General features: G+C 49.6%; 1 protein-coding gene across 1 annotated transcript; it reads left to right on the top strand.

The window, feature by feature from the left end:
* Nucleotides 1-10,252: 10,252 nt before the first annotated feature.
* MOB3C (MOB kinase activator 3C) lies at nt 10,253-16,810 on the top strand. The gene is made up of 4 exons (XM_054572176.1): nt 10,253-10,404; nt 13,677-14,145; nt 16,190-16,392; nt 16,724-16,810. The coding sequence occupies exons 2-4, from the start codon at nt 13,728-13,730 to the stop codon at nt 16,751-16,753; spliced, it is 651 nt and encodes a 216-aa protein (XP_054428151.1). The 5' UTR covers nt 10,253-10,404; nt 13,677-13,727; the 3' UTR covers nt 16,754-16,810.
* Nucleotides 16,811-19,799: the final 2,989 nt, after the last annotated feature.

The raw sequence follows: 19,799 nt of genomic DNA, 5'->3' as shown, positions 1-19,799 counted from the left end.
AATAGTGAATAAAAGTGCCAATCTTTCCTGAAACTTTGGTATAGATTTACCTTTTCAAGACACACATCTCTTATATAGAGGAGGTAGGAACTTTTGCTTATGGAACATAGACCTATTTTATAAAACACAAGCTTCTATTCTGTTATTTTTCCTGTGATATGTTGCCAATTTCAGAAACTCTCTTTCAAGAATTTAAAGAAAGTTGAGCAAAAAGTCATCATCCAGAGAGTACAGCATTAGGAATTTGGGAATCTCAAGGCTGGATTCACACACTGGTGAGCAGGGGCAAGGAGGGGAAGGCTAGGTTCAACCCAGACCACAGAACGCAAGTTGGAACAGAATACAAGTTGGAGCACATGCTGTCTAGCGCACTCTCTCTCGCTCTCTCTCCGACCCCCCCACCCTTAATCTCCAGCTGGCTAGACCTAGTGCCCATACCTGGGAAAGAAGAGGGAGGAGTGAGGGCAGACAACTAGGGAGACCCAAAGCCTGGGAGCTGACACTTGTGTCGGGGGCCAGGTGACACTTGGAGTTCCAGGCCTAGGTGCAGGGCCTGCCTGATGATTTGTGGATGGCTTATCTGACGCCAAGTTACTCCTGATTATAGACCTCTACTTATTTAATCCCTTGTCAACTTATTAAACAGCTTAAAAAGACCAGATATAGTTTTCTAGCCTGGCAGGACATCACACCTGAAGAACTTGTGAAAGATGTCAAATTTGGGGCGCCACCATTGAAATATAGATTCTTTTAGTCTAGGGTAGGTCCTAGGAACCATTTGTTTGTTTGTTTGTTTGTTTGTTTTTGAATTCTCCAGTTAATTCTGAGATTCAGCCTCATTTGGGAACCCCTGCAATAAGTTAGTGATTTTACAACTGAGGAAAAAGTACCCAAACCCGGCAACTTGACTTCCCCAATGTCACACAGGGTATTGGCAGCAACATTTCTTCTATCTCTTTGTTTTGCAAATTTTCTCTGCATTTTGGTTCCAGGAAACCCATCTGGAAGATATCTGAAAAGCAAGGAGTTGATTATTGTCTGCTTCTAGGGAAGATTCCTGTGATGAGACTAGCAGTTTGTAGCATGTCTTGGGAGAGGGCCTGGAGGGACAAGAAAGGAAAGCAGAGGCCTTCCCAAACACTTGGAGTCCAGATGGCTTCCATGTTTGATTGTGAGAGCTGAGAATTCCCCAAGCTCATAACTTCTGGAGCCAAATGCTGGATTACCCATTGCCCTGGATTATCCTTGCCTGGCCCCGCAGCTGCATGAAGAACTGTGTGTTGCCTGTGTAGCTGAAGCTCTCCACCCATCCTGTGTGTATTTGCTCTCACCCATGGTGAGGAGGAAAGGGGGGTGATGTATGAGAGCGGGGCAGGCAGCAGGTGGGGGGATGGGTGACAACTCAGGACAGAGAGCTTGGTTGGGAGACTCGCTCCATTGGAACTGGGACATATTGGCTGGAACTTCCTCACCTGTCTCAGTTTGTCTTAGAGCCAGCAGCCTGCACTATGTCCTCTGTATGCCCCTGAGGAGATGGAATTGCTGTTAAAGAAGCTCTGGTATCTCAGTGGTGGTCTACCATGTGCCTTCTTCCCAAAGTGACTACTCTGTTAACCAAGTAACCCTCAGATAGACTTCTGTTTCCTGAGCCCCTTCTCCTCTGTGTACTTGGTCTCCTTCCCATCTCTTTCTCCTTTTCTACCCTCAGGTCACGCTAAATGACTTTCTCTCTTGGGTGCTATCTGTAGATGTGTGGAATATGACCTACCCCAGAAGATTGTGCAAAGGTACGGAAAGAAGGAGCAAGAAATCTAAGATGGTGTCAGTTTACTGAGGATCGGCAGGGAACTTAATGCTGTTAATTGCACAATTGTCTGCATCGTCATCTACTTTCCCAGGAGCACATTTTTAGAAATGTGTCTAGCCCCGCTTCAAACTAATTTGTTCTCCCTTCCCTAACTTATTGGGTGGGTCATAGGAGAGAGCTCTTAAACAGTACCCTGGCTAAGAAGAACTCAGGCAGTGTTGGGCAGAGGGTGGACCTATGATTGGAGTCAGCAGGCCTAGATTTGAGTCCCAGCTCTGACACTATCAGGCTATGCTTCTTGGACAAGTCATTGAACATTTTGAAGCCAATGCTCACTTCCTGGGGTTGTTGCAGGGCTCAAAAATGACAGAAGTGGCAAAAGCATTTTGTAAAGGAGAAAGTTCCTTACAACTGTCAGGTGTTGCTGCAGTGACCCATAGGAGGTAGTAAAATAAACAAGAGTCCACTTTTCAGGGTTTATAGTCCAAAGGGAAAGGCAGAATCTCAAGGGCTCAACCAAGGAGCATATCGGCAAAGCAATTAAGAACTTTCTCTATGTCAACGGTTTTCCCTTGAGGAGGGTTGGTTCCAGGCAGCTGGTGTAGTGCAGGAAGACTTCCTGGAAGAGAAGACTGCACACTTAGTTTCCTTAGTCTTGGGCAGAGCTGTGCTCCTAGAGCTGATTCTTGAAAAAGCTTCAAATGCAGCCCCATTGAAACTGGAAAAGTCAGCATTCGTGCTGCCTGCCACTACCAGAACCAATGAGTAGAGACAAGGATTGAATCTTTACGGGCACTTTATTCATATGCCAGTGATATGAGAAGACAGCAGGTTACGTACCCTCAAAAACCATCTTAACATCTCATCTCAGGCCAACGTTTTTATAAGGGGAAGAAAAAGGAGGTAATAGGTTTGGAAAAAATGGTTAACTGGGCAAGAGTTGCATTCAGGGTGGCATTTTCCTAATACTTCTGCATCTGTGGATCAACAATTCTTTATCTGCTTCACAGACATTCCCTCCCTGGGACACAATGGCTCAGATACCATCTCCATTGCTTGCAGACCTTCTGGGGCATAAAGTTGCTTGTCAGCCTCCTGGAGTCTTTAGGTCATGTATTCCAGTTCCTGAAATAATAGCTTTTCACATTCATTAATCACTTTAGCCTATCAACTAGGACTGAAACTAAAATCATTAACTCTTGAGTTCTCCTATCACCCTGACAAGCTGGATAACTTGTGTGGGAAGTTACAGGTTTTACTTGCTGTGGAATCCAGACTCCAGGGATACAGTGTTGATCTCCAAGAAGTGAAGCCCTTCCACATCTGAATTGCTGCTTCCCGGCTGTGCGGGTCACAGTTTTCCCACCAACAAACAAAGCCAAATGGGACCTAGGGGTTCTCCCAGAAGAACTGCAGGGCAGAGTTTGGGGTGTCATCCTAACATATCCAATGTCTTCTTCCCCTTAAGGGAACTGTCTTTCTCTCTTTCCTGACCCTCCATCCCTCCTTCTGGAGGGAAGGAGAACTTAACAGCTCTAAAAAGGCAAACCTCCCCCATCCCAGGATTGATGAGAAGAAATGAGAAAATGCACCTCAAACAAAGATATATAGAAGGATTTTTACCTTCTATGAATGGTTTTTATTATCATTATTTGTCTTTGGGCCAATCCCTTTCACCCCCTGTGCCTCAGTTTTTCCACGTACTCTAAGGAGATTAGGAGAATGTGATAGTCAAGGACCCTTCGCCTTTAAAAGCCACCCCATCCTGACCTGTTGCTCTTTAATAATCATCTACAGCCTCAATCTGATACACTAAAAAGCCTCAAAAGACTGAGACCATTGTCATCACCCACAGAGCAAGGGCAAGGTCTGCACCTAGCCCAAACACAGTGCCTGACATCTAATGAGTCCTCAGTAAATACTCACGGAAAAATGAATGAATGAAATGGATATGCTGCTTCCACCCCACCATGCTGTCTCTCTAAGATGTTAAAACTATATCAATTTACTGCTCCTGTTAGTAGAAAACATCACCCCATCCCTGTGGGAGATCCCCCATTTTTACCTCACCCCCAAGTAATATGGGGACCAGGAAGATGTTGCCATAATCTATTTAGGTGCTACAACAGCATACCGTAGATGGAGTGACTGATAAACAACAGAAACTTATCCTTCACAGTTCTGGATGCTGTGAAGTCCAACATCAAGGCACCTAGAGGTTCAGTGTCTGGTGAGGACCTCCTTCCTGACTCATAGAGGGCCCTCTCCTAGCTCTGTCCTCACACAGTAAAAAGGGAAAGAAGTTCTCTGAGGTCTCTTTTATAAGATCACTAATCCCATCACTTCCCAAAGACCCCCATCTCCAAATACCATTGCATTGGGGGTTAGGTTTCAACATAAGAATTTAGGAGGACACAAGTATTCAGCACACCACAGAAATTGTCAAAAATCAGTCTTCTGTATAAATATCACTGGAGGCTTTGCCAACCAGCAGGTTCTGGTGCCCACCACAAGCGTACTGAAATAAAATCTCTGTAAGAGAGGCCCTGTCTTTTGTGGATTTCCTTTTTGAAATTTTTTATTGTTGAAATTTTCAAACATATACTAAAATAAAGCCAATAGTGTAATGAATCCCAAGTCCCTATCACCCAATACAAAATATTTTCAACACATAATGACAATCTGGTTGCATTTAGACCCCCACCCACGATCCCTCCAAATCCTAAACCTCATACTGTTTTATCCATACATACCTCTGCTTGTATTTCTAAAGGACAAGTACTTTTAAAAAAAATTTCATCCATTTCTTTTTTTTAAAAAGATTTTATTTATTGATTTTTAGAGAGAGGGGAAGGGAGGGAGAGAGGGAGAGAAATATCAATGTGTGATTGTCTCTTGTGCACCCCCTAATGGGGACCTGGCCTGCAACCCAGGCACATCCCCTGACTGAGAATCAAACTGGTGACCCTTTGGTTCACAGGCCAGCACTCAATCCACTGAGCCACACCAGCCGGGACTAAAGGACAAGCACTTTTTAAAAATTCCTAAATTAATTAACAATAATTCCTTAGTATTATCAAATGCATAGTCATATTCAAATTTTCCCAACTGTCCCATAACTTTTATTTTTTACAGTTGATTTATTCAAATCAGAATCCAAACAAGATCTATACCTTGCAAGTAGATATATCCAAGTCATTTTTTTAACTTTTATTTTTAAATAATTTTAGGTTCATATAGAAGTTGCAAAAATAATAGAGTTCCCATGTACTCTTCACTCAGCTTTTCCCAATGATAACATCTCATATAACCATAGTAATCAAAACCATGAAATTGACATGAATACAATACAATTCAAACAACAATTTATTTAGATTTCATCAGTTTTATATGAACTTTTTTCTTTTTTTTTCCTTTTGTTTATAGTCCTATGAAATTTTACTGTATGTATACATTTGTGGAACAACAATACTATCACCCAGAGAAAGTTTCTTGTGCTACATAGGTCTTTATAGTCAAACCCTCCTCCTCAGCCCTAACTCCTGACAAGTAACTGATCTGCTCTCCATCTCTATAATTTTGCCATTTTGAGAATGTAGATAATGAAATCACATAATACATAACCTTTTAAGATTTCATATTTTTCACTCAGCGTAATGCTTTCGATATCCATCCAAGTTGTTACCAGTCTTTTTTCTTAAATTTTACTTATTTATTTTTAGAGATATAAGGAAAGGAGAAAGGGAGGGAAAAGAAACATCAGTGTGAGAGAGAAGCATCAATCGGTTGCCTCTCGCACATCCCCAGCTGGGGACCTGGTGCACAACCCAGGCATGTGCCTTGACCTGGAATCGAACCAGCAACCTTTCAGTTCGCAGGCCTGCATTCAACCCACTGAGCCACACCAGGCAGAGTAGTTGTTACAAAGCTTAATAGCTGGTTTGTTTTATTGCTGAGTAGTATTCCATATTAAGTCACTTTTAACTTAGAGGTTTTGCCTCATCTCTTCAGTTTTCTTGATATTTATGTGTTAAGAATCTAGCCTATAAAATTTTTGTCATTCTGGATTTTGCTAATTTCATGCCCAAAATACAATTCATGTGTTCCTCTAGTCCCAGTGCTTCCTGTAATGGATAGCTCTCCAGACTTACTCAGACTCAGATGGTCCTCTGTAAGGAACTCTCATCCCCACTGGTGACTCTAACACAGGTGTTACTGCAAACCCTTAGAGAAAGGATGCTGTAGGGGGAGGAAGCGCCATGGGATCTGGGGTAGTCTGAAGAGGTTTCCTTAGGCGAAAGGTTTGAACTGGGGTCATGCTCCAGGCAGGCAGCCTCAGAGGCTGAAAGTGAGGCACCAAGGTGGCAGAGGAGGTGGGGTTGGACAGAACTTCCTCTTCAGGCGTCATGGTGGGTTCTATGGAAGGCTGAGCCTGGGACACCTGTAAAACTGCTGCTACCTCCCACCACCAACTATCACCTCCACTTCTGAGACACCTCGGAGCTAGGAACTAACCCAAGGAGTTGGAGGGCATGCATCTGGCTGGGGGCAATGCCCACCGGGGCTATGCTGGAGGTCAGGTCTGGTTGGGGGAGCGGTGCTATGAAATGTCCTAAGAGCATTATGCACACCAGGCTTCCACCACAGCCTGCAGAGGTTCTCTTCCCAAGGTGGAGGTCCTGAAATCTGGAGAGGTGAGGTCTATGCCTCCAACTCATAGGGTGGGCAGGGAGCTGGGAGGGAAGAGGGACCTTGGAGCACAGAACAATTGAGTCCTAAGTTCTCAGGGTCAAGAGGGCACTTCTGCTCTTTGGAGGGACTGGAACCCTCTGAAGCCCATGGCACGGTGGGCTGTGCCACCTTTGTTTGCCCATTCTCCCTATCCCCACCCAGCAAAGTCAGTACAACCATCCAGGCTAAGTGGTTGGATGGCCCTGATGTGTCACTTGTCCCCTCATGTTGTCCTAGGTCTCTGCCCCCTATCTTCCAGGACCATAGGGACAGTGCAACCCCTCTTTTACAAAATGCCTGCTGGATACTTGAAGACAGCACCCCCACAAAGACTGACCACAGCCTTCTGCTGATCCTCACAGCTCCTAGGTGGGGCATGTATTGTTGTTGTTTCCATTTTACAAAAGGGGAAATAGGCTCAGAGAGAACAAATGCCTTGTCCAAGGTCACACAGAATTTTAATGTGCATTCTTTTCAACATTGTCTTTCAAACTAAAGGAAGTCTAACCTCAATTCCTCTTATTGCAATGAGGGTATTCTTTGCTCTTTTCTAAACATGCCAGGATGAAAGACACAGCCTTCTAGGCAGGAAAAGGCAGAAGCTGAAATAGAAACTTTTTCTTGGGAGATTAAGGAGAAGGTGGGCCCCATCAGGCTACAGGAGTTTCCAGAAGCCTGGTGGGGTGATCTGAGAGGCAGGGGGTGGAGGGGGTGCTGTAGCTCATTCTGAGAGGAGTGTGGGGATGGGGAAATTTTTCTGGCCTACAAGGGGCTGGGAAGTCCCCAGGGAGAGACTACACTGTATCAGTGGAGTCATTGAGTACAGGCCCACAGAAGCAAGCGCAGGAAGCTGGTCCTGATAAAGCATTCAGTACAGTATGGCCGCAACATGCTTTTGTGGTGCAGATGAGGAAAGTTGAGGCCCAAAGAGGGGCAGAGGCTTTCCTAGAAACACACAGCAGGGCAGGAGCCCAGGTCTGGACACCGCCCCTTGCCACTTGGCACTCCTGTCGAGCAGTCATGTTCCTGGACTGTGCAAGAACTAGGTTCTCCATGGCTCCCACCAAGCTTCAGACACAGGGCCTCATTTGAACCACTTAGCATACTCAGGACACAGTGGCAAGGAGCAGTGCCCATCCTGTATAGGCTGCAGTGTTACATGGCTACAGCGTGCTATCAGGGAGGACAGGAGGAACCCGAGGTCACACAACTAATACATGGTAAAGCCAGGACCTTGTCCTCAAAGGTCGGGATCTTCTCAGCCCCAGCACAGCCTCTTGTAAGACAGCAGTGTCCCTAGCCCAGACAGAAAGCCACAGGAAGGAGGTACAGGTATTTAAGAGATCTGGGCTCTCTCTGGCTTCTCCTGACCCTTCAACCTGTCAGCTAATTAAGGGCAAACACCACAGCTCTATGGGTGAGCTGGCAACTTCTGAAGTTCTTTCTAAATGGATCAGCTATATTTCCCACGATGTAAGATTCTGTACTTTTCACTCTTCACCAGGCAAATTCCTGCCCATCCTATAAACCCAACTGGAGGTACAGCAAATAACCATGTACAAAGCCACAGAAGGAGTCACATCACATTCCAAAGAATCTTACAGACCATGATCTCCAACCACAATGCAATATAATTAGAAGTCAGCTTCAAAAACATAAACCTCCCATAGGCTAAGAAACTAAAAAACACACTTCTAAATCATCCATGGGTTAAAGAGGAAATGACAATGAAATTATGAAACATTTAGCACTGAATGATAAGAAAAACACAAAGTAGTTTCTTTTTCCTCTGTAAGTAAAAGTCCCTAAGCTCCCATCCCAAGTACCTTGCATTGTCCCCCAGATACACTCTCTACCCTCCTCTACCCAGCTCTAGGCCCCAGCCCCAAGAGGCTGACTTCTGTGGGCTGAATCAACAGGTTCCCTGTCCTTGGCTTCAAGAGTAGGAGTTGGCCAATGGGGAAAGCCGGCCAGAAATCGGAGGAAAGGAGGTGGGGAAGGCCCCTTTAGACACCCAGCCCTTGGCAGTATGATTGCTATGGGCTGGATATGCCCCTCAAGCTTAGGCCACAGCTCCAGTCAGAAGCCTCCTCCTCACAGCTCCCACTTTGACACTCCCTCCCAGCACCCCTTCAGCGAGGGGTGACAGCTTCAGCCTAGAGTGAGCACTGAAGGGCTGCTCTTGCTAGCCCTATGGTGATACACCGTGTGGTTTCCCTGTGCCCTGGCTACACCTCTAAGGAGTGCCGTCTTTAAATTCTGCTCAAAGTGCCCAGTTTGGGTGTTCTACGTGTTTCCTGCACTTAACCCACTCTCACAAAGTGCTCCCTGTCATGTTCTCACTTCTGGATGACTGAGCTCTGACCTTGTGTTATCTCAGCGTGCTGTCTCTCCTGCTGACCCATTGTCAGCTGAGGTCAGGGACTGGGGCAGCTTCATCCCCTGATGCCCTGCTCTCAGTGTACAGAGTTATGCTTAATAAAGGGGACTAATTAGAGTATCAAACAAAAGGACTAGATTTGAACGTCTTCTGCATATACTAAGGCATGCACATGTTTATAGGGGTTTGAGGTAGAGTTAAGGATCCACACAGCAGGAAATCCAGCTGGAGATGCAGCAAATGAACTTGAGACCCGGGTAAAAATAGGTGCTCAACAAAAGGAAAAATCTTTAGTTTTATGAGCTGAGATTCTTCAGGATGCAGCATGTTCTTGTGCCACAGAGCAAGCAGAAGATCCAGGCACAAAGGGAGGGAGCCCAGTAAGCATCTGTGCCGCAGTAAATGCCTTCCTCCAGCTGCCAGCTCTCCACTACTCCTGCCTCCTCATCTCCTGCACCCCACCAGGGTGACTTCTGCAGCCCATCTGTCAGCCTTGGCCCTCCCACTCGAGGCCTCCAACCCTCCCTCTCATCCCATGACAGCCACCTGGTCCCTGGGCCTGGGACCCACAGTGTGATCGGGTGCTGGTATGGGATACGTCTGCCCCCAGGGGAGAAACCCAGGTAGAAAAGTGAGGAGAGCAGATCAGATCTTGAAGGGTTTGGATTCAGTTGGAAGGGAGGGAAAGAAGACATTCCAAATGGGAACAGCTGGAACAAATGTCTGGCAGTAGGAAATGGGGTGACTTCAGGCAAGGAGTGAGGAGAATCTGACCAATCTGAGAAGGACCCCAGCCCTTCTGGGGGAGGTGAAAGTCTGTGATCTGAGCATTCTTCAGGGCCAGTCCTTTCAGGGCTAGGGTGAGGGACTCACTCATGAGTCCCATGGCATTCATTCATTATTCAGCAAGTGGGTATTAAGTATCTGCTTTGTGCCAGGCACTATGCCAAGAACTGAGGTTATGGAAGTGTATGGGGCAGAACTGGTCCCTTACTGAGCTCAGGCACAAGTGAAAACACACATGATTCTGGGAGAGCACGAAAACCACTATTATCTATCTAGTAGCACTTTTGTTTCTGCTCCAGACAGAAGCTGAACTTGTCCCCATTTTACAGCTGAGAAAGCTGAGGTTGCCTCTTTGGTAAAAGTCCAAGCAGACACTGAAAGGGCCAGCAAGCCTTTTGCCCAACGGGAAGTCAGGAGCAAGCTCTGGACCTTCCGGAAAGGCGACACTGAGTGTGTCTGTGCAAGGGGGTGGGGGGTCCCCCACTCCCCGCCCCTTCCCCCGCCCCTTGGCCGCAGCGTGGCGGGGCCAGGAGGGCCGGGGCGGAGCTGGCGTCGCCTTGGGGGCGATAGGGCGACCGCGGCCCGGCTGGGCAGGCCGGCGGACTGGCGAGAGAACCGGCAGAGCGGGAGGACCAGCAAAAGAAGGCGACCCAGCACGTTGGCGAGGGACGACTCGCACTAACCCACCGAGGCGGACCCCGTAAGTGAGCGCCGCGCCCGGAGCGCCCCCCACCCCCACCCCCACCCGCGCGAACACGACCCAGTCTTGCTTCCACTTTCATTTCTTCGGCTGTCCCGGCGTGGCGCCCTGAGGCGACCTCTGCCCGAAAGCAGGTCCGGGGTCCGAGGCCCAGAGTAAGGAAAGTCGAGGTTGGGGGGTGCCGGTGTTTGAGGGGGGCGTGTCTTCGGGAGCGGAAATGTCAGGTTTTCACCTCTGGGTCCTAAGACCGGTTTGTCCTGGCAGCTGGGCTGGAGAGGGGTTGTAGAAGACAACGGCCAAAGGGTGGGATTGGGTCCGAGCGCTGTGGACACGGCGTAGACTCAGTGCAGAGCACGGAATCCCCACCTCTGCTTTACTCAGGGATCTCTGCCCTTCAAGGCCACCCCCCTCAACCCCGCCCCGCACACACACCTCACACAACTCTAGGCTGGATTCTAAGTTCAGACTGGAGCCAGCCTGGGGAATTGCAGGTGTGGCCCTGGCAGGGGGCTAAGTGTCAGAAACAAGAAGGGCCATTCTATGGACTTAATTTGGGAAGCCCAGCTGTCCCCTCAGGGTGTGAGCCATCACTGACCATTTTAGGAGTAAAAGGACACCCAGAGTTAGGAAACAGGGGCTAAGAGGGGCAATGGCCTTGGTTCAGGGAGGGAGCAAAGGTTCTGCGAGGGGCAGAAACTCAGGAAGGGCATGGGAGTGGGAAGTGAAGAGAAACAAATGGCATGAATAGAAGGGTACCTATCCATCCACCACCCGCAAGCTTAAACTTTCCTGAGAAAAGACCCAGGCCTTGAAATTCTACAGCAAGAAGGTGAGACTCTAGCTCACTGGTCAGGACACCCAAGTAGCTGTGGGAGCAGTGGGGGAGGCTCAGCCTGTTGGAACAGGAATTAGGTTGGTCTAATTGGTGGGAAGATGCTTCCCCCCTCCCTCCACTCCTCTCCTTTCCCCTTATCTCCGCCAGATCAGTGACCTGCTAGTGCAGCTAGTGCAAGAAAATTGTCTTTTATTCTTGTCTTTGTCTGAGCCCCACCTTATTCTAGTTCCCAGTTCTGCCTATAACTTGCTATGTGTACAAGAAGTTGATTGGTCCAGCTGATTTCTTGGGGCTATTTGAATCCTAAGATTTTCGACTGTAAGCTTTCCTTAAAGCCTAAGCATTAACTCTGTGCCCAGCCCTGACTTAGGCTGGAGGGAGGGGGAACAGGAAGGGTGTGGAGACAGCAATGGCCAAACAGCAGCCTTCACTCAAGGAGAGAGAGATCTGGGTGAAGTAGAGAGGGTGTGAGAGGAGGTAGCATTCAGCCTGACCATGTGTAGTTAGGCAAAGTGTCCAGTATAAGAAAACTCAGAGGCAGGAGTGGGGTGGGGGGTGGTATGTTCAGGGATCATCAAGAAGCCCAGGGTGGTTGGTACATGGAAGTGGGGCAGGAAAGGTAGGGTAAGGTGTTGAATACCAGGGTGAGAGTCCATTGGTAACTGTCAGTAAAGAGGGCTGGACGAAGGTGAAGAGCCTAGGAACCTCACCTAATTGCAATGGGAGAGATTTTGGAGGCACCTGCCCCAAGTAGAGTTTCTAATGCAGGTGGCAAGTGAAGTACTGAAGTCACTTCTTATTGGGTCAGGAAGCTCAGGTCCTAAACTGGGGACTTCTTTGCGTAAGGTGAGGGGCAGGGGATGGATGAGATGACCTGCCACATCTTTGAGCATTTTTTTCAAGAAGACAAGGTCCTGCTGGGAGACCCACCCCTACTCTCCAAGTTCATCTCTTTTTACTTGACTGTCCCCCTCCTGGCCTGCCTGTTGTGGGTACAACGAAGAACCCCTGTTCTGAACGTTTCCACTACTTTGACTTATTGCCTAATGTGACATCTCCCCCAACCCATATGTACTGTGCCTTTGGTTACAACCAGTTGTCACCTTGAGACCATCCTCCTTCCCCAGCCCTGTCCCAGTATTACTAGAGACATGAGAAAGGAAAATGCTCCAACCTCAGCTCTGAGGTCAAGGCCAGGCTTTGTTTGTGACTATATTCAAGCCTCAGCATAGGGTTAGCATCAGCACTCTCATTAACCAGAGTCAAGGCCAGGTCACAGTTCAGCCTCAAACCAGAGCTTAGTGCTTGTCATATACTCTGCTCAGTCTGTGGTCAGGGTCAGCGCTCAGTCTATGGCTAAATTCCAGCCTTGGTCGGTACCTGGGTCTGCATTTCCCAAGACCTCACACATTCTCACGGGAGATAAGACTCTATCCTGAGAGCCCTAGAAACCTAGCCTGTGTCAGAGTGACCCAGGAAGTTGCAGGGGCCAAGTCCATGCCTGCTACATCCATTGTGGTGCTGGGCCTAGCGCCCAGGGATTCTGCCTCCAAGCTTGGGGCTTTGATATCTGTCCCCAAAGTCTGTTCTGAGTCTTGGATCCTACAGTTCTAAAAGGCAAAGCAAATTCATCAGAATTCTAGATGGCCCCAGCTGCGTGGACCTGACTGCATCCCTGCCTCCTGGTTCCAGGCACATAGTAGGTGCTCTAGGAATGTCTACTGGGTGTCAGGTGCAGAGGGAGGGGCCCACAGCTTGTTAGGGTGTCTCCATGTGGGAAGGACCTCCAGCCACTGTTGGAGGAAGTGGTGTCCTTCTAGACCTGCCACCTCCCTTTCTCCTCCAGTGCCTGCAGCCACATTCACAGGCCACCCAGATGGCCATATGAGGGCTCTTTCCTCTTTCAGGGTAATAAAAGGAAAGGACATTTTTGGTAGAAAAGTCCCTCCTGCTCCCTGGGAATTCCCGGTGGCCGGATGGACGAGATATCCCAGAGGAAGTATAAGGCAGGCCCGCCCCCAGCCCCAGCACAATGCAGCCAGGCTCTCCCACGCTGCACCAGCTGGCCAGTGGGGCCTCCGGAAGTCATCTTGTCCAGTCCCCTGCCTCCTAGTGAGCCTGGAGGAAGCCTCTGCCACCTCTTCTGCAAATCTGAGGAGCACCTCTTTGGAGCCGAGGCTTAGTCCTATCTGAGATGCAGTGAATGTGGAGAGGAAACAGTAAGGTGGCAGGGCTGTGGTTCTCGGCAGGGGGAGATAGGGCAGCCTGGAAATAGGGCAGGGGTGCTGGACGTAGGGGATGAAAGGAGTTAGAATCCAGTCAGAAGCTGCAGAGGTGGGCCGAAAGCTGAGGTGAGAGGGAAGTGATGTGTTGGGAAGTCAAAGCACATTTGGTAAGAACCTGACCTCCGTGCTCTCCCATCCCCTTGGCCCTGCAGGACATCCTCAGGTCCTTCCCTTGGACACCTGTGCCTTTGCCCAGCCTGGCCATGGCGCTGTGCCTGAAGCAGGTGTTCGCCAAGGACAAGACGTTCCGGCCGCGGAAGCGCTTTGAGCCGGGCACGCAGCGCTTTGAGCTGTATAAAAAGGCACAGGCATCGCTCAAGTCCGGCCTGGACCTGCGCAGTGTGGTGAGGCTGCCGCCGGGCGAGAATATCGACGACTGGATTGCCGTGCACGTGGTGGACTTCTTCAACCGTATCAACCTCATCTACGGCACCATGGCTGAGCGCTGCAGCGAGACCAGCTGCCCAGTGATGGCCGGTGGGCCCCGTTACGAGTACCGCTGGCAGGACGAGCGCCAGTACCGGCGGCCGGCCAAGCTCTCGGCACCACGTTACATGGCCTTGCTCATGGACTGGATCGAGGGCCTCATCAACGATGAGGATGTCTTTCCCACTCGTGTTGGTGAGTGCCACTTGGCAGGCAGGTCAGGACTGATCAGGGAGGGAGTCACTGGAGCCCATTTCACAGATAAACCATTTAGTTTGATACAGCAGTTGAGGTGGGGGGAATAGTGTAATTTTCATCCCCATTTTATGGAGGAGGAAACAGGCTCAGAGGCTCCATGTCTGCTCAAGATCAGACATCGTGAGCTTAGACTCCCTGACTTAAGTTTGGGAGTCTTCTCGCTTGAGTGCCCCTCCAGGGAAGACCACTGTGATTCTCAGAACCTTCCAGAAGAGGTGCCTCAAGGTGTTCCCAGCAGGTTATCCTGCTGGGGCTGATCTGACTTGCAGCCTCCTGGGAGTTCCTGTCCCCGGAAAGGGAAGAGGATGGGGATTGGGCGTGCCTGATGGTATCTCCACCTCAGGGGCCTCTGAGGGCAGAATTTTCCCTTGTCAGGCCCAAGCCATGGAGCTTTTTCTTATCTCAGCTGGGCAGCCTGGGTGGGTGAGGGTGGGTAGAGGAGATGAGTGATGTCTCCCGGCCCTACTTCCCCACCCAGGGGCATCCAGAAGGGGTGTTGGCATGACACTGCTCCCCCACCTGGCCTCACGTTCATCTCTGTTAACGCATTGGGCATCAGAAGTGGGTGGGTCAGAGTGGTCAAGCCCAGAGGGCAGAAGTCTGAATGCTGAGGGAAGCTGAGCACTGAGTCACAATTCAATGCCTGAGGCCCCTCCCCAGCCAGTGGACTGTCATCTCCTGCACTCCCATGCCCAACAATGTGTGTCTTCTTTTCACACGGGAAGAAGTAAGGCCAAGAACAGGACAGTATGCTGAAGCAGGGGGGATTCAGAATTGGAGCTCTGGTCTCTTGGGGCCTGAGCCCCAAGTCTAGATGAGCAGGGCAAGTCTGAGGGACCTGGGCTGGGCCTGGAAGGGCTCATGGGGAGGCAGGGCTCAACCCTTCCTGAGAGCAGTGAGGGAGGGAAAGAGATCCACGGAGTGGGGTGGGCCATTGTGGGCCTGTGTCTGGGCTCTTATTCCCTTCCAGCCTTAGCCCCCAAGCCTGTGAGAACCCCAGATGTCTGTACCTTAACCCTGGGATGGCAGAGAAGAGGACATGGCCACGAAGATCTCCACCCTGAGCATGTGGGCAGCTGTGTGAAACTGTCTTTTTACAGGCCCTGTAGCTTTTCTCAAGCAGGGTGTGTGGCATTCATCTCAGAGGGGTGCTGCAGAGTAGTGCAGAGAGGGTTTGAATCCTGCCTCCAGTGTGTACTAATTAATAGTAAAGTGGTTTGGCGCAAGTGGCTCCACCTTTATGCACCTCTGTTTTATCATGTCTAGAATGGCTATTGTACCACACAAAAGTGCAGAGGGCCCAGCACAGGGCCTGGCTCACAGATGGAAGTATAAGTGTTATTGAATATTTGAAGGAATAAGAGATCTCTGAACTAGTTCTTAAAGACTTAATATTTCTCAGGATTAGGGGTCTGGGGACTGCGTTGGGAGGGTTGCCCAGAGGAAGGAGTTGGGGTGAAGATGGAGAGGGAGACCAGGATCCTGAAAGCCCTTGAGCAAACACCATGCTGAGAAGTTAGGACTGAATCATGGAGGCCCATGTTTTTAAAAACGGATCCCAGATGTTAATGAACTCCTCTTGGAATTATATCCAAGACTGTCTTGTGAGGGCACCTACAAGCATATATTTCTGGAAAGAATTTGGGCATTTCTTTCTTTCATGATTCTTTAAGAAGGATTGGTCAGTGACCACCGCCCCCCCAAACCAGGTGGCAGAGTTCTGCTTAGAGTCATGGGAAAATGGGGAAGATGATTTGTATTTCAGCAGAAAAAAGGCAAAATCAGATTTGTGCTTCATTAAAAAGGGAAGTATTGGGGGGAAGCAAATCACGATCTCTCTCTGTCTCCCACAGGGAAGTGTGCTGGGGAAGAGGCCATCCTGGGCAAAAGCTGCCTGTATGTGGGAGGGCAGGGCTGGGTAGGGTTTCATACCAGGATCCTGATCCCTCCCCCCCACTTCTGCCCATCACTGGCCCCCTAGGAGTTCCCTTTCCCAAGAACTTCCAGCAGGTCTGCACCAAGATCCTGACCCGCCTCTTCCGCGTCTTTGTTCACGTCTACATCCACCACTTCGACAGCATCCTCAATATGGGGGCTGAGGCACATGTCAACACCTGCTACAAGCACTTCTACTACTTCATCCGCGAGTTCAGCCTGGTGGACCAGCGGGAGCTGGAGCCACTGGTGAGGCCAATTCCCTACAATCTACCTTCCCCCATCAGGGCTGGTCTCTGAGTTTTCAGATCCAAAGGCTACCTGCTTTAAGAAATCCAATATCTAAGTGGATAAATTAGGGAAAGGCAATTCATTGAAAAACAACTTTGTACTTTAATAGAGAATTCATTCAAGTGTCAGTTTACAAACCCAGATCTGCAGCCTGGAGTTGGGGTAGGGGGCAGGAAGGGAGCAGGTAGGGTCAGAAGAGCCCTATGGTTTGGGAAGGGGATGCCTGGCAGGTTGAGCTCTACTGACACTTCCCCCGCCCCGCCCCCCACCCAACTTTGTGTCTCTACAGAAGGAGATGACAGAGCGGATCTGTCACTGAGCATAGGCCTGGACATTGTTGCTCATCAGATGATCATCTGAACATGGAGTGGCTAGGGGAGGGGACCCTCAGGAGCCTGGTGGCAGAAGAACCTGAAAGCCATGGGATCCCTACACACACCCAAAGCCCCCGGACTTCTGGTTCTCCAGAGTCCACCCACATGTCCCCTGACTGCTTGTGAGTGGAAAAGGGGAGAATTTAAAGGTGGGCAAACAGAAGGAAAGGAGGAGCTAAACCTCCGACATGAAGTCTAGGAGTTGGGTAGGCTAGAAGATTTCCACTGTGATACTTGACCCTTCCTTGGTGGTTCCCAAGTTTATCTGGGCAACGTAGTTGTGGCTGAGGTGATGGCAAGAAAGATACAAGAGAGAGAGTTGCGTGTGTGTGAATGAGCACAGATGACTGTGTGTGTGTGAGTATGTGTGTGATTTTGACTGTGAGAGTTAGCCACCTTAGACCCTCCCTGGCACATAGGGGGACCTCATAAATGTCAGGCAAGTGGATGGATGGATGGATGGATGGATGGAACAAAGGAACAAGGGAGGGAGGGAGGAGGGATTGGGACCATCAGACCATGACCACTGTAGGAATAACGACAGTGCACTGTCCCCAATCACTGTGTCTGACACTGTGTGTAAGTGTGCAAATTGTGGTTGTAGATAGATTCAGCTCCACATTGGGCCCTTCTAAGCTACCATCTTCCATCAGAATTCTGGGGAGTTGTGGGGAGGTAGGAAGGGGGAGCCTTGCCCTGGGTACTAAAATCCCTGGCTCACTACAGACACAGGTCTGATTGCTCAGCCAGAGATGTTCATCAGCTGTCATTTCACTCATTCCTCTGCCTCCAGAAAGGTGTGATTCTAGACAGTCTCCTGGAGGTTTGGGGTGAACCCTCACGTCCACAAAGGTCCTCTGGCCCTAAAAATTGGGAATCACATGCTCCAACCTAGTTCCTAGAATTTATAGACTTGGCGCCCAGTATCCGAAGCCCAGCACAATATAATCATCCAACTGCAGGATCTAGTGGACATTGAATTGGGAAACTCTGGAGCCTTGTCTCCCAACCTGGCACATTAGGGACCGTGTGAATAGTGAATGGACTCTTCCAGGCTCCCCTATCCTGCAAGTACTTGCCTTCTTCCCAACCATCCTGAGACATTGAAGCTGGTTGTCTCTCAGAGCATAGCTGTTCACAGAGAAACTGGGATGTTCATTCATTACTCCATAACTCGGCACCCATATGCCCAGCCCTGTGCTCACACCCACAGGTGGGGAAATTGGGGCAGGGGCAAGGCCCCTTCCTCCCAGAGACTCTACTGGGAGGCCAGGATGGAGAGCCAGGAAATACCTGAGGATCATCTAGTCTTACAGAATCCTCCACATACATAAAAGGAAACTGAAGCCAGGAGGAAAGGAGGGAGAAACTACCCTAGGCCTCACCACAAGGCTTTGTGGAGCTGGAGTAGAAAGCAGGTTCCTGACTCCCGCCCCTGGCCTGTGGATTGCTACAAAGGGAGATGAGAAGCACGTGGAAAGAGGGTTTGACAGCCCCTCTCCAGGACACACTGTTTCTGCTTTAAGCAAGGACTTCTGGCCCGATGCCAACATGCCCCACTTTCCCTTGGGTTTGCTAGGGTTATCTGCTGAGCCTAGCCGCCAAAGGCCTCCATGCCCTCCATGGCCCAGCAGCTGCCCGATCTCTGGGGAAGCAGGTGGGCTTCCTGGAGCCTGCCAGCTGGACCTGGGACTGCTGCCTCCAGAGAAGTTCCCAAGAGAAACACACTGGCCCAGCAGTTTTGCCAAAGGCTCTGGAGTAAGGGTGTCAAAGATCCCCCCCAGGGAGGACTATGGATTGGAAAATGGATTCTAGGCTGCGGCCAGTGCTGATTGCAGAAGTGGGTGGAGGGGTGGGGAGGGAGGGGGGAAATCTATTTTTGTGAAACAGAGGGAAGACTTTATTGTTGTTATTTTTGGTAAAATAAAAGAGGCAAACTAAAGCAGCACTGGTGAGGAGCTGTGGTCTGTGTGCCACATGGCTCCTGGGCAGGCTGTGGAAGGAACTGGGCCAGAATGGGGCAGGGAGGGCTTTTTGTCCCCGCCATAGAGAGTGCTGGATGATATGGTCATGTGTGGCCCAGCTCTCCAGGGTGGAGACATCAAGGTTTTCCCAGGACTCTGAAAATTCTGGACCAAGAATTCCTGGCAAGGCTAGGCCCCTAGGAGAGGGGAGGACTGGCCCTTGCCTTCAGGGAGCTCGGTCTCTTGAAAGAGTCTTTCCTTATTTCAGCTCAGATTGACTGGCACTGGCTGTTCTCACCTCCCATAATCTGGGTGGGTTTTTGGAGCTAATGGTTGAAGGAACAGAGCAGAAACACAATCCTAACCCTAGTCACAGCAGGGGAAGCTCTTCCCAAGAAAAGGTTGTTTGGGATAGCAGGACACGGGGCTGACTCTTGAGCTTATTCCTAAAAGACACTTGAGTCTTTTAGCTCAGGTCTTGCTTTCATTCCACTGCTCCTTACCCTCAACTGCCCAAATGAGTTGAAAAAACAACTTGGTTCTTAAGAGTCAGCAAAGGCCCAGTTACAGTTCTTCCCTCTACCTGAGAAGGAGAGGGTCTGGCTTTGTACAGCAGGTCTTCTGAGAGTCAGAGGCCTGGGTTCTAGGCCCAGCCCAGACCCTGACTATGGCAGGCCCCTCCATATCTGTTTCTCCCATCTATTTCATGGCCAGGAGTAGGAGCGAGAAAATGATTAATTCTAACTCCATTATTCACAGTCTGAATCGTTCACAGTAATAACAGTAATAGCAAGTACTGTAATAGCTTCTTGAATCAAGTTTGTCTTTGGCTAGCTGCCTAGCTCCCTCCCTGGTGTCCAGTATCCCTCCTTTCACTGCTCTAGGGTTGGTAAGGCCCTCACTCTATTGCCCCTTCTGGCTCTCCAGAGGAGGGCCCAGTCCAGCATTCTAAAAGATGGCTCTGCTTGCACACCTCCTATGACAGGTTTCTTGCTACCTCCTCAATTACTGGACAGCCCCAGACTCT

Source organism: Pteronotus mesoamericanus, unplaced genomic scaffold (assembly GCF_021234165.1).
Source record: "Pteronotus mesoamericanus isolate MK-2021 breed Mesoamerican mustached bat unplaced genomic scaffold, CSHL_Meso_final contig_221, whole genome shotgun sequence".
In the NCBI taxonomy this organism is placed as follows: Eukaryota; Metazoa; Chordata; class Mammalia; order Chiroptera; family Mormoopidae; genus Pteronotus; species Pteronotus mesoamericanus.
The sequence above is the reverse complement of the archived record's forward strand: the minus strand, read 5'-3'. Positions and strand labels throughout refer to the sequence as shown.

Coding starts and splice junctions, on each gene's coding strand:
- MOB3C (XM_054572176.1), top strand. CDS start 13,728: ATGGCGCTGTGCCTGAAGCAGGTGTTCGCCAAGGACAAGACGTTCCGG. Junction 14,146..16,189: donor TGTCTTTCCCACTCGTGTTG/GTGAGTGCCACT, acceptor CTGGCCCCCTAG/GAGTTCCCTTTCCCAAGAAC. Junction 16,393..16,723: donor AGCGGGAGCTGGAGCCACTG/GTGAGGCCAATT, acceptor GTGTCTCTACAG/AAGGAGATGACAGAGCGGAT.